Raw genomic sequence first — 13443 nt, forward strand, 5'->3', positions numbered from 1 at the left:
AAACAGTTAACCCTTTGGACGCAGAATGAACGTGACGCCTCTTAGCGGTTTTTTGCTTCAATACCCTTTTTTTCAGGATGAGTCGACATGAATAACGTCGTTATTATTTACAACCCTTTTAACCCTATAATCTGAAAAGCATCCGCATGAAATGGCCATACGAAAAGGCTGTTTGGTCAGTTCAAAGCGCACTTATACATGTTTAATATTCAACAATTATAGAATGCATGAACCACTCCACTTAAAATTTAGACGGTTATTCTTTTTTAATGAGTAATCAGCTAATAGAAGCAGAACTCTACAAAAGCTACTCAGTGTCATACCATGACTCAGTGATATTCCAAATGACTCGTGAACGAAAAAATTGCACAAACAAGGTTGTTTACAAATCAGACCTCTATAACATCTGAAATGTTTGACTTGACGTAATAAATGTTACAAAAATTGACAGCGTAACGGATGAAAAAAAAAACCATCAATTCTCCTCATTCATTGATGATTGCCATATGTCCCTTCGCGTGTTAGAGGATTTTTTTCTTTACATCAAAAAAGGTGAAGTCAGTTTTAAGGTTATTTGGTAATATCAACCGTAAAGAGTTTCAAAGCTTACGTTTCGAGCGTTAGTCCTCCGTCAGAGCGAAGTCAATTTCGCTTGGCAAGTCAGTGATGTTACTTTGAGCTTCTGCTGTTTCAAATCGTCACTCCTCTATCCCCCCCTCCCCTTCAAAAAAATACATACTTATATTCATCACTTATTCGTACGCTTTCATACGCTTCTCAAGGATATTTTTCAGTCTCATCAATCAGCGGCTTAACCAAGATGATTCAACAGGGGGTCCTACACTAGCGTCGTTAATATTTAGGGGCATATCAGAATACTTCATAATCTCTTTTCCACACTAAGAGGAAGTGGTAACTACTTATTGTGAATCCAATATTTTATTTTGCAAAAAGATTATGACTGAACACCAAATTCTCCTTTTTAATTTACAAGGAAGTGTATAGCAGTCGGTAGGGAGCATTACTTATTTGGGAGTTAAAGGAGGGAAGAGGAGGACCACCCTGCGTCTCACACCTTCCCCCTCCCTCCCCCCCCCCTCCTTTTCTTCTTTGGCCATTGTTGATGCCTTTGTGAGTGAATCTTTTAAAACTCTTGACAAAAAAACTTTAGAAAGCTCGATTATCACGTGATTATATTAATATTGGGCAGAGGTCTGCTTTTGAACTTGTGGATGTCGATGTCAGAATTAGTATCTGTCAAAGATTATAAATGAGTTTGCAATTCAGGAGAAAATATTTAAAAGGCCTCATTAATATACGATCACTATTAAGACACTGAGCAAGCTTATAAGGAACTACTACGACAACAAAATGAGACTTCCAGTGCTATACAAGGCTGGAATTAAAGTTCTTTCTTTTGCTATAAGCTAGTTTTCGTCTCCTTGCGGGCTATAAAAACTAATGGGCATTAATTCTTCCGCTCTTGAAGTTTGCATTTTTTTTGCTTCGATGGCTTTCTAGAACAATTTATGTCTTCTGTGCGTAGTTAGTCACTTGAAACGGTTTCATAAAATGAGCAGCGAGTATTTACTTCACTCTACCTCCTCAAGCTCCAAGACTATTAGAGAAGGCATGTACAGACTAAAGCATTCTGTTAGTACGGAGGTCCGAGAGAGAGCTCCTTTTCCTTATTAGCAGTATCTAACGCTCAAAAAACCATAGATGCAAATTTTTTTCAAAGAGTTATTTATTTCTTGAGAAACTGTTGGACTGTGGCGCTTGGTTAATTATCATCATATCTTGAACTTGATGTTGCTAAATTAATTTCGAAAAATAATCTTCGTTTGAAGCGTTTAACATTTATGTCCCACCTCAGTTGGTTTCACGAAGGGTTCACTATTATTGAGCTATTGCTTCCACGATAAATCTGCATCGATAGATAATATAAAATTATTTTCTTCATAGTTCAAAATCGTCTATTAAAATGCTTAAACAGCCTTCTATTGTTAGGTACGCCTACTGCTTTTGCATTGTTTTCCATTTGTCTCGTTTGGCTGACTTTTGTATGCCTCAAATGTCGATAGGAAAGTTTTCCTTTTCTTACTAAATATGAGAGAAAATGTTGGCGAACATTACATGTCAGCTATAGTACACCAGCTTCATTTATAAGCGAAGCACATGGGAGATCGAACAGATTATTCCTGCCATTCCTGCGTTTTTCAGTTCACTGATTATTAAAAGCTAAATTGCACCAATCTTAGTAAACACATCTGTTCATCACGCGCGAGAACACTCTGATATTGGACTGTTTTAAGTTTAAATATTTCGTCCAACATAGACACTGGTTTTACTTGTAAACAGAGAACCGATAAAACGTCGCCTTCTATTAAAGAAAAAAAATATAGAAGATACAGAAAAAGCCCTGATACCAATAAGCCTTTCATTTTTTTTTCCGGAGGTAATTTTCTCTGGTTGGGTAAGCATTTTCAAAAACACCACTTCCTTTGACGGAGAAGAAGGGACGCCACGCTATGAATGAATGCCTCTGTTCAATTTAATTTCGCGGCGTCGTCCCAGTGAGATTTCATCGCGTCCGATGCGCTTTTTGGACTCTAAAAGCACAAAGTCTATAAGGAATAGTGTCACTGAGTGCATCAGAGAAGCTTTCTGCTTCCCTTAAACTCTTTGTCCTTCCAAGGCAGCCAAAACAACCATGGATACGCTTGAATACTGTTCATTTACAATACGTGCTCTGCCCCAACTAATCAGTTATTCGGCAAACACACAATAAATGTTAAACAATCGCTGCTAGAAACACAAAGAGAAATAGAAAACAAAAAATTGAAAAGAATAAAGCATCTCAGTGGGTCCTGAGCGTATTAACAACATAGCTATTTTTTAGCCCAGGTTGAGTGGTTGAGTGGTTGAGTGGGCAGTAGATAGAACCACAAAAAGAAAACACTCATCTGTCACCCAGTCCTTAAATTATCTTTCGATGTTTTTTTTCTCTGAGAGCGCAGCGATGTCAAGTTTAAATGTCAAAAGTCGAGAGCAAAGCTTGATTTTGCCTTACATTAAAAAAATAGTGCTATTCGTACATGGATCAGTGCTTTGAAAACCGTTTTCTACGCGAAAAAGTATTTTTACACAACTTTTTGTTTCTAGAAGGATGCCTTTGAATTCTGCATGTAATTACATAATTTTCTTTTGGTCTCAATCACTCATGCGTAGACCCTCCTACCCAATTGTAACTTACACTTGAATGGATCTTATATAACCAACTCAGTCACTGAGCCATTTTTCAGAGGTACCAAGAACTTTTTCAAGTAAAACTTCAACCGAATTAATTATTTATTACCGAATTAACATTTTGGTAGTATTTTTTTGCGTTATGATGACCAAAAGAAACACATGATGATGCAGAAGAATACGCCATTGAATAACACAGAATTTTTTACGAGTCATTAAATACGGGTCTTTTAAAAATTTGCATATACAAAAACACACACCTAAATCTACCGCCACAAATACATCCAAATCCTCGCGAACAAAACTACACACCATCAGACAGACTTAGCCCAATCTTTTTCCGTGGAAATAACCAGTGTGCACTGGTCAATTTGGCTGATTAAACTTCTTTAAAACATTTCGGCAGAGTTTTTTACGCATGCCTGGTTAAGAAAAAAAGTTTCTTTGTATAAGTGGCTTTCGGCGTGCAAACAAAATCGACATTTTTTCAAAAGCAAAGGACGCGTTTTACAGCTGGGTGGTAATGTATGCAAGTATTTTCAATAAAAGAACATCATAGAATGACCCCAGGATTAGTTCTGAATGTTTGGCGTCCCCGCACGGTCTACAACTTTGAAGAGACTATAAGCTCGCTCCACGATGACTCGTCTTGCTGTTCTAGGAATTTTGCTGATCGTTTTTCTTGCAAGCATTGATGCTTTCCCCAAAAATAGGCTTGATGTACGAGGTAAGTTTATTCGTAAAAATGATGTGTTTGATTACCTATATCGAAAAATCTGGAATCAAAGTTCTCCAATCAGCAGTTACAACCTTCTCCTAGGTTAGAGTGAAACGATGGATTCGCAAACTTAAACACACCTCTACCGCGCCCTGCAGTCGAATTTTAGCTCCTGCAGTTTTACTGGATGCAAAAGATGATTTAGGTTTAAGCTCAAATCATCCAAATTGTGAGCTAAATTAAAAACAAGATAAATTATGTAAGCGAAGTTAAAATGATTGTTTCTGAAACAGCTAGCCAGGCTGTTTCCTTTGCTTGTTTAATACGATTAAGCCGATCTCATAGTTTGGAGTAAGCATCAAAAATATATTTGCGATTTATTTCCTTGCTCAGTGGTGTCTAACGTAATGGAATTTTAATTGACTTAGAGCATTAACGCCAATAAAGAAATTAATCGAAGAGTTTTATAGACCCCTCTGCCTAGAGACTTCTGTTCTGTCATTTTTTTTGCATACGTAGTCGTGACTCGTCGAATAAGATCGAATCCATGATTTGCAGACGAAAAATGCGAAGCCAACCCACATGATAAATTTAGGGCGAAGAACATACTTAATGGCTGTTCAACCGGAAAGCTTATGCACTGAGCTGTGTTAGCTGACGCGATTTCTCTTAAAAAAGAAAAAAAGAAAATAAAGATTTTAACAGTGATTACTTGCTGAAAAGAAGATGATTTTAAATACTACATTTTTCAACTGGACCGTAAGGGAGCTTGAAGTAGAAGATTGACTCAACAAACCAGTATTGTTCTTTTGGGTGTGCCGAGCTCTTTTCAATTTTCTCTCATGTCATGGTTAAATTATCAGGAGTCGCGTGTTTGGAGGACTGGTGCGAACGACATAAAGAATTGCAGGGGTAGGGTAGCCAACAGAGTAAACGATCGCATATTTCGAATGACCAGTGGTCCCGATCCGTGGCCCTAATTTCGGGTTTTATAACATCCTTTTTAAAATCACTGACAATCCTTGTAATCTGATTAACTCTCAGCAGAACGATTTCTTCACAAATTGCATTACTCTTTGCTCTAAATCACAAGCCATCGTGTGGCAACTTTGTAACATTTTTTTGTCCCCAAGACTTTTCGTTTTCTTTCACCGCTTCTTTTTTAACAAACCTGCTCAGTAATAGATCAATAAAATATTTGTACTGACCAAAATCCTGTATCTGGGCGAATAAATTTTTCAATTTCAAAATGGATGTAATAAAGGTAATTTTGGTCCGATATCATACTCATAATCTCAAGTAATCAAAAGGACGTCAGAGCGTTCAATTTATCTCTGTAACAAGACAAAATAAACAAATTTACCCATAAAGTAACCAACACCACGAGAGGCTAAGGTTTGGGAATTAAAGAACAATTTGACTCAGAATGCCCGAAATTTTAACAGGGACAATGACAATAATGAATGATATGGACAAATAACACGCGAGGAAACCTTCAATTCACATAAACTTGATTTTCAGAAGGGTTCTCATTGAAATAAAGTCTACGAAACTTCCGAGCAATGACATTTAAAATAGAAACCAGCAATCTAAAAGTGCGAAAAAGCTACGAAACGTAACATTCGACAACAAAAGCCTGCGGTTAGAATTTAAGGGAAAAATCAACGAGCAACCATGAATTCTCCTTTCATAGGAAAAAGGTACAAAGTTGAACAGGCATAATGACGAGCTGAGAGTAGCCTGATGACAAAGGAAGCAACTCTGACAACTACTTGTATTCTCTACATCATGCTCGTAGTTGACCTGCAGAAATTTCAAAGGCTTTCTTGCATAGGTGAAAGGCAATTGTGCTAAATTCAGCCGTAGTAGCAACGAAGATTACTTTCACATCGCAAAAAGAAAGATTGGTCGAGTCGCTCGTTACCTTTGTATTCGGAAAGACAGAGCCTAACATACTCTCACAGGCAGGGGTCGCTTGGCCTTAAAATTGCTATTTCCCTAGCTTCGGAAGAATTTTCAGTTTAGTTTTGGAAGTCAATCCACGACTGCATTGCTTTTGCCACATTACACTCATTACATTCTGTGATTGGTTACAATACCATTCAGAAGAGAAACTGAATCAGTCTTCGATCTGCTACCAACGTTTTCTTCCCATAAAGCCAATTACCTGGGTTAAATTTGAGTTTCCTTTGGTTTACCTGTTGATGGTTAGGATAACGTTGAGTTTTGTGTCAAGATTCTTTTTCAACGCTCGAGAAATTGATTTGAAAACTTTATGACCTGTGTTACTCAAGTAAAAAATGTTTTGTTATTATATTGAAGGGAAACTCGGAAGCGAAAGCAGAGTGTATAGAGGACAGTTATCCCTGAAGAATGTAGATCAGCGCCTGTCTGAAATTGAAAGAATTAAGATGATGATGGATGAGATAGAGAAAGAGGAAGTGAGCAATGATGAAGCCGAGGAGGAGAGTGGAGAGAAAGAAGAGGAAGAAGAACAAGAAGAAAAAGGGGAAGAGGAGGAAGAGGAGGAAGAAAAAGAAGGAGAAGAGGAGGAAGAAGAGGAAGAAAAAGAAGGAGAAGAGGAGGAAGAAGAGGAAGAAAAAGAAGGAGAAGAGGAGGAAGAAGAGGAAGAAAAAGAAGGAGAAGAGGAGGAAGAAGAGGAAGAAAAAGAAGGAGAAGAGGAGGAAGAAGAGGAAGAAAAAGAAGGAGAAGAGGAGGAAGGAGAGGAACAAGTAGAAGGAGAAGAGGAGGAAGAAGAGGAAGAGGAGGAAGGTGAGGAAGAAGAGGAAGAGGAAGAAGAAGAAGGTGAGGAGGAAGAAGAGGAGGAGGAAACGGAAGGTGGAGAAGAAGAAGAGGAGGAGGAAGAAGAAGGAGAAGAAGAGGAAGAGGAGGAGGAAGAAAATGGTGAGGAGGAAGAGGAGAAGGAAGAAGAAGCTGGTGAGGAAGAAGAGGAAGAGGAAGAAGAAGAGGGTGAAGAAGTTGAAGAAGAGGAAGAAGAGGAGGGTGAAAAAGAAGAGGAGGAAGAGGAAGAGGAAGGGGAAAAAAATGAAGAAACAGAAGAAGAAACCGGAGAGGAGGAAGAGGAGGAGGAAGAGCAAGAGGGAGAAAAAATGGAGGAACAAGAAGAGGAAAAAGGTAAAGAGGAGGAGGAGGAAGAAATAGAAGAAGGAGAAAAGGAGGAAGAGGAAGAAATAGCACAAGGCAAAAAAGAAATGGAGGAAAAAATAAAAGAGGGCAAAAAAGTGGAAGAGGCAGAGATAGAGGAAGGTGAAATGGAGGAAGAAAAAGAAATAGAAGAGGGCAAAACCCAAGAAGAAAAAGAGATTGAAGAGGGTGAAAAAGAAGAGGAAAAGGAAATAGAGGAAGGTAAAAATGAGGAGGAGAAAGAAGAAGAGGAAGGTGAGAAAGAAGAAGAGGAGGAGGAAGAGGTTGGTGAGGAAATGGAGGAGGAAGAGGAAGAAAAGGGAGAAGAGCAGGAAGAGGAAGAGGAGGAAGAGGGAGAGAAGGAAGCTGAGAAGGAAGAAGAGAAGGGAGAGGAGGAGGAGGAAGAAGAAGAGGAAAAGGGTGAGGAGGAGGAGGAAGAAGAAGAGGAGGCTGGTGAAGAAGAAGAGGAAAAGGAGGAAGAAGAAGGTGAAGAGGAAGAGGAGGAGGAAGAAAATGAAGGTGAAGAGGAGGAAGAGGAAGAAGAAAAGGAGGGAGAAAAGGAGGAAAAGGAGGAGGAGGAGGAAGGTGAAAATGAAGAGAAAGAGGAGGAGGAGGCAGGTGAAATGCAGGAAAAAGAGGAGGGAGAAATGGGTAAAGATGAGGAGGAGAAGGAGGAAGAAGAAGGTGAAAAGGAAGAAAAAGAGGAAGAAGAGGAAGGTGAAGAAGAAGAGAAAGAGGAAGAGGAAGAAGGTGAAAAGGAAGAAGAAGAGGAAGAGGAAGAAGGTGAAAAAGAAGAAGAAGAGGAGGAGGAAGAAGGTGAAGAAGAAGAGGAAGAGGAAGAGAAAGAAGGTGAAGAAGAAGAGGAAGAGGAAGAGAAAGAAGGTGAAGAAGAAGAGGAAGAGGAAGAAGAGGAAGGTGAAAAAGAAGAGAAAGAAAAGGAGAAAGGTGACAAGAGAAAGCGCTCATCTAAACGTCTTGCACATACCCAAAAAAGGTTAAACTAGGGAAGATTCTACAAGAGGCAAAGAATGAACTGAACTCTTAGCTAAAAATTTCTCAAAAACACTCTTAAGTCTAGCAAACATTATGAACTCTGCTGCAAATAATATTTACTAATTTGTTCACTGCATGACATTTTTAAGCCAAAGACATATCTGAGAAGATAATTAGGTCACTTCCGACACTTTCTTTAACTGCTCATCCATGAGTGTGTTAGCACATTAATGGGACTCATCCATAAAAAAAATGAAAATGGATAGAGTGGAGTCCCGGCATCTTAATCACGTGGAATTTAAAAGACAGGTATGAGCTAAAAAGTTCAAAATTTCAAGGGTTAAATTACAGTGATATAAGTCTTAAAAGGGTACATCAGTACATGGAATCACAGTTTATTCACAACAATTGGAATTGAGATCATGGGGCTCCACCGTATGCACTTATTGCAACAATTGAGAGTTTTTTAAAACTAAAAAAAAAAAGGATGAGTTAATTACATCCTCAGCAGTCAAGTTGAAAAGGACCTCAGACCTCCAATTCAGAGGTGAGGATGTAAAGACACCTCAGAAGAACATCACAACCTTGCCTTTCATCAAACCTTCAAGGTTTGCACTAGCTAATTGATAAGTTTAATTCTATTTTTTTTTTGGAAACAGAATTGCAATTACGTGTACCTGAGACATACAAAAGAAACACAAAACAAACCAAAATTCATGGTACAGATACAGCTACAGATATCCATGTATTTTTCTCCCTTCAGTTAATTTTTCATTTCAACATAAAAAAATCCATGTTTAAGCAGTAGATGTCTTCTTTTGATAGATTTTTGAAATCTTTGACAGTTTTGCTCTTCAGTTAATGTTTACTTGTTTGATTATACTGGTAAAAACCAAAATATTTTGCAACCTTTGGCAGCTTTTATTTTAAAAATTGCACCTAAATTTGCATTAAGTTAACTTTCTGAATTTTTCGTATTTGAATTGTAAAATAATTAAATAACATTTTTAAATTAAATCTGGTTTAGTCTCTTTTTTGTGGAAAAAAATGGGACAAGATCCTGGTGGGAAGAATGTGACAGTATTTGAGAAAATGCAAAATGAAAACCCAAATCTTAGAAGGAAAATGAATTTCGAAAAGGCTAGTCACTTGTACTATGGGAGCTTATTACATTTTCCAAAACATTAAGTAACAAGATATTTTGTAAAGGCTGCCGGTGCCAATCCAAGACAGGTTACCTCAAACCATTTTCAACAATTTTTTCCACTCAGTTTTTTTGTTACCCACTCATACTTCTTGATAGAAAAGAGCATTATCAAAGTAAAATTTTTGCCCAAAGCACACCACAATGAATAGGTCTCAAAACAAGATCTATCAATCTAGAGTCCAATAACACTTTTACTTAACTTGTGAAATGAATACTCAAATTCAGTCTATCATTTTTTTTGCCTGAAAAAAATTTGAAGTGTGGTGTCATAACTACAGTTGGTTTGTTACTCGAAAAATAAGTTGTATGCTCTTAACAGTTGGGAATGTCAGAGGAGAATAGGCTAAATCACCCAGGAAAATCTTAGTTAGTTCATATCCATTATAGGTTGTTAATATCTGAAAAAAATAGATGACTCTTCACAAAAATACAGCGTGAGAGAACAAAAAATATAGAGAAATTGCAGCTACAACATCTTCAGTCTTCACCCAAACTAAACTGTGGAAGACAGAAATTATAAAAAGAATTTGATTTGAAAACATCATTATAGCTCTTCCATTGAACCCAGCCACTGTCTTGGATTTCTTTCATAGCAGCCTCTCCATAGAAATGTGGATCCTGCAACAAACAAATCTTTTCCTTCAGTTTGATGATATTCAACGGCACTTTCAAAATCAACTTTTTTCTTTCTCTTCTATATGAACCAGACAGAAAAGGGGAAACAGCCAGTGATTATTGACAGATGAAAAAATATCTTACAGCAATTAAGAAGTGAAATGTTTTGTTTGTCTTGCAAACACCAAGCAGTGTCTTGGATGAAGCATCAACATCTCCACCTAGAAACAGAAATGAAATTTAGAAAGCAAAATATTTGCAAAAGTCAAAAATAGAATGGCTAGATAGTAAAATTTTTGGGCCACTCCAAGTTAGAAAGAACTCTTTTTCAAAGCAATTTCTTTTTTCCTTGTTCCGGGAGGCAGTGTATCCAAGGGGTTGGGGTCATGGGGCCTGTTTCTTGCAAGTCCCAGTAACTTAGCAGCTCCAAAGCCATGTTTTAAAATCAAAATTTAAGGATTAGAAATGCAGGTTGTGGCTTCCTAACCAGTCCATTTTGTTTCCTTGGCTGATGGTTTCATTTAACAATTTTCAAAACTTTTGACACCCCTTTCATGAATGAAAACAGAATAACCTTACAGGCCCATTAAGTCACCGAAACTTTCCAGAAACAGGCACCTTGTTCAAGCCCTCTGCCCTATTGCTCACTGGATTAGTTCTCAGATATCCAAAGACTAATTCATTAGCTTAGCTTGGTAAACAGCTAAATGGTCTTCCTACTGTCAGTTGGGGTTGTTTCTTTCAAATATATTTTACAGTGGCGTGAGAAGAGCCTTATAAGGGGAGTGATCAATTAAGTTATTAAGGGGAAAAAAACTAAATTAAAGACATCTAGTCACTGGTCAAGGGGGTATAAATATTAGAACATTCTCAAAGACGTGTATCATCATTACTCTACAATGCAACATACACAGTCAATAAACCCTCATGATAAGGCACACTTGTACACATGCCATACCCCTAATGTGGATGTAAATTGCTGGAAAAAATGTTCATCTTTTAATGAATGACATCCCAGAGAAGTTTCAATAGACTTGGAAAATACAGTTTTTGCTATTATATCATTTAACCAATCAAACAACAACTTGCCTGGCTAGTTTATGAGTATGTTAAGAACCACATTAACAAACATGGAGTTGTTAATGGACTTAAAAGGCAACTAATGCTTGATCCACTAAAGCACTATCATGAAGTATTACAATCTGTTTAAATATTCTGTTGAAATCATAACTTTACCTATCATTACAGGTGAACCAAAATGTTTAAAATGTTCCAGAAGAAATGGTGCAGCTTTCTGCTCCACAGATTCCCCTTGTAAAACATGAATGATCTTACTGCAAACCTGAAACAAGATCATCAGCATTATCAATTACTGGCAAACTTTTTTTATATCTTTTCAAAAAGGAAACCAGTTCATGACTGGAAACAAAATTTCAATTCTCTGGTAGTAAGCTTAACAGAGCATAGCAAAAAATAAAATAGCAAACTGAAATTCTTAAGCTAATCTTCACTATTTGCCAGCCAGGTTGTCTATAATCCATTTATCCCCCTTAATGAGTACTTGCCACACTCCTTTTTGCCAACAAATTTTATAAAAAAAATCAGGGGTGCAGCTTATCTGGAAGAACATCTAGAAGATGTGGGGCTAATTTGCATAAATCAACTCTATTCAACAAAAATTTGCAAGTCTGTTTAACACTCTAGCTAATGGTATATAGACAACAGTTTTCTTTGCTATATTTGAACCTTGAGCACTATATTAATTGTACGAGATGTTGTTGTGATGTTGTACAGATAAGAAGGTCTTTTGGCCTAAACTTTTAGAAATACAAACATTTTGTCCATCTGCAGTTTTGCTGACTTCTTCTCCAATGAAAAATCTTTATGATTATTTAACCTGTTTTCACTTTTGTTACTTAAAATTAAAATGCCCATAAACACCATCACTTTACAACATTACTCAGCAAAGCTGGAAATGCAAAGCAGCCACACATAAAACACCACAAACATTGATAGTTACCTACTCCAAAAGTCTGATCCATGTAGAGACAGGCCTCTACACAGCCAATCCATTCTCTTGATCCCACAAAAGAATCTGGTTTATCCCCCATTTTGACCAAAGTCTTCTGTATGTCTTGAAGGCTAGGCACTGGATGATTCTGAATCTCTAATACATGACCCACCCAAGAACAAATTGTCTGCAGTGTCCTATATCCACATCCCCAACCCTTCAATACAAGCACAAAACATTTGAATGGCATATAAATATGACTCATCACTTACTGGGGGAGGGGGAAAGCTGGTAACAAAGAGGTACTTAGGAGAGTGGATTTAGCAGGGGGGTCATGAAAACATGCCCTTCACAAGAGGGAGGGTCAGGGCTATTTGAAATTGGCTATTTTTACCAGTCTTCCTACTATTTGTGAGCTTTTAGCTACATGTGTCATGAAAAGCACTTTCAACCACAAAAAAAGGACTGACAAAAAAAATAGGGACCGTTTTCCAGAACTCACCCACTCAGTTTTACATTTCTCAACCACAAGGTTGTGTCTTTCATGCATACACAAGCAATTCATACAAATATGGTAAAATCATATAAAAAAAAAAGTAAACAATATGTCAAAGTCCAGTCATTTCAATATTTGGGTGTCCTTTATTTACAGGAAAAATGATGATGACATTTGCTACCAAATAAATTATTCTTGATTGGTCATCAATCGACAAATGCCAACTCACACCAAATAACATATAACAAACAGATCAATCAATCAATCTTCATTGATTGGTCAGGCCTTAACCATGATGTGGTCACACCCTACAGAAGCATATAACCTATTCTTTTTTTTACAACTGCCTTTCTATTTCCATGCAAAGTTCAATGATAAAGTTCGCATTACAGAAGCGTGCATTTGGGTTATTGTAATATCAATGCAGCTGGAGAGTTTGTGAAGAGACTGGAGTAACCGCAGAATACCCTGCCACTTTGGTCCACGTCATTTACATGTGTCGTGAGGCATAACGCAATAGACTTTGTTCTTATTCAATGACATGTAAATGAGTGGCAGGGTATTCTGCAGTTTAGCTAAATCTTTGAAGCATTTTCTCACGTTTTTGAACCTGAGTAATAATTATGCATCAGTATGCTATACGAAAAGCAACCTGTTGTAAGTTTCTCATACACTCACCCTGTCATCGAAACCATCTACGTTGTAATGGTAAAATTCATATTTTCCCCGGACTATGGCAGCATCAACGAAATCGCGGGGAAGCTCTAACCCACTATGCACATCACTCAACATTTTTCATACTGACGCCCGCATGCACCAGTGGTGGTGGTCAGTGAAGAAAATATACAATATATGCGCAAACTGTTAAGAGAAAAAAGTCTGGGTGAGGGTAGGGAAATATCTCTTAAGATAGGTGACATTCTTGAAAAAGCCCAACTTACCTCTGTTCCTCTCTATTTTAAGCTGAATTTCCCATTTTATCGATCAAAATTTGCTCACAGATTAAAAGG

General features: G+C 37.5%; 2 protein-coding genes across 2 annotated transcripts; one reads left to right on the forward strand and one right to left on the reverse strand.

The window, feature by feature from the left end:
* The first annotated feature begins 3810 nt into the window (after positions 1–3810).
* LOC131780936 (golgin subfamily A member 6-like protein 22) lies at positions 3811–8627 on the forward strand. Its single transcript, XM_059097563.2, has 2 exons — positions 3811–3976; positions 6290–8627. The coding sequence occupies exons 1-2, from the start codon at positions 3889–3891 to the stop codon at positions 8113–8115; spliced, it is 1914 nt and encodes a 637-aa protein (XP_058953546.1). The 5' UTR covers positions 3811–3888; the 3' UTR covers positions 8116–8627.
* Positions 8261–13262, reverse strand: LOC131780942 (ufm1-specific protease 1-like). The gene is made up of 5 exons (XM_059097569.2): positions 13112–13262; positions 11951–12154; positions 11163–11268; positions 10071–10147; positions 8261–9929 (listed from the first exon to the last, which is right to left on the reverse strand). Exons 1-5 carry the CDS (start codon positions 13223–13225, stop codon positions 9789–9791), a joined length of 642 nt encoding a protein of 213 aa, XP_058953552.1. The 5' UTR covers positions 13226–13262; the 3' UTR covers positions 8261–9788.
* Between the last annotated feature and the right edge of the window lie 181 nt (positions 13263–13443).

The sequence above is a fragment of the Pocillopora verrucosa genome, chromosome 1, assembly GCF_036669915.1.
Source record: "Pocillopora verrucosa isolate sample1 chromosome 1, ASM3666991v2, whole genome shotgun sequence".
NCBI lineage: Eukaryota > Metazoa > Cnidaria > Anthozoa > Scleractinia > Pocilloporidae > Pocillopora > Pocillopora verrucosa.

Excerpts from the sequence above, each read along its gene's own strand:
- LOC131780942 (XM_059097569.2), bottom strand. The coding sequence starts at position 13,225 with ATGTTGAGTGATGTGCATAGTGGGTTAGAGCTTCCCCGCGATTTCGTT. Across the intron at positions 11,269-11,950 it reads ACATGGATCAGACTTTTGGA|GTTTGCAGTAAGATCATTCA; the intron begins GTAGGTAACTAT and ends ATCTTGTTTCAG. Across the intron at positions 10,148-11,162 it reads TGGTTCACCTGTAATGATAG|GTGGAGATGTTGATGCTTCA; the intron begins GTAAAGTTATGA and ends TTCTGTTTCTAG.
- LOC131780936 (XM_059097563.2), top strand. The coding sequence starts at position 3,889 with ATGACTCGTCTTGCTGTTCTAGGAATTTTGCTGATCGTTTTTCTTGCA. Across the intron at positions 3,977-6,289 it reads AAATAGGCTTGATGTACGAG|GGAAACTCGGAAGCGAAAGC; the intron begins GTAAGTTTATTC and ends ATTATATTGAAG.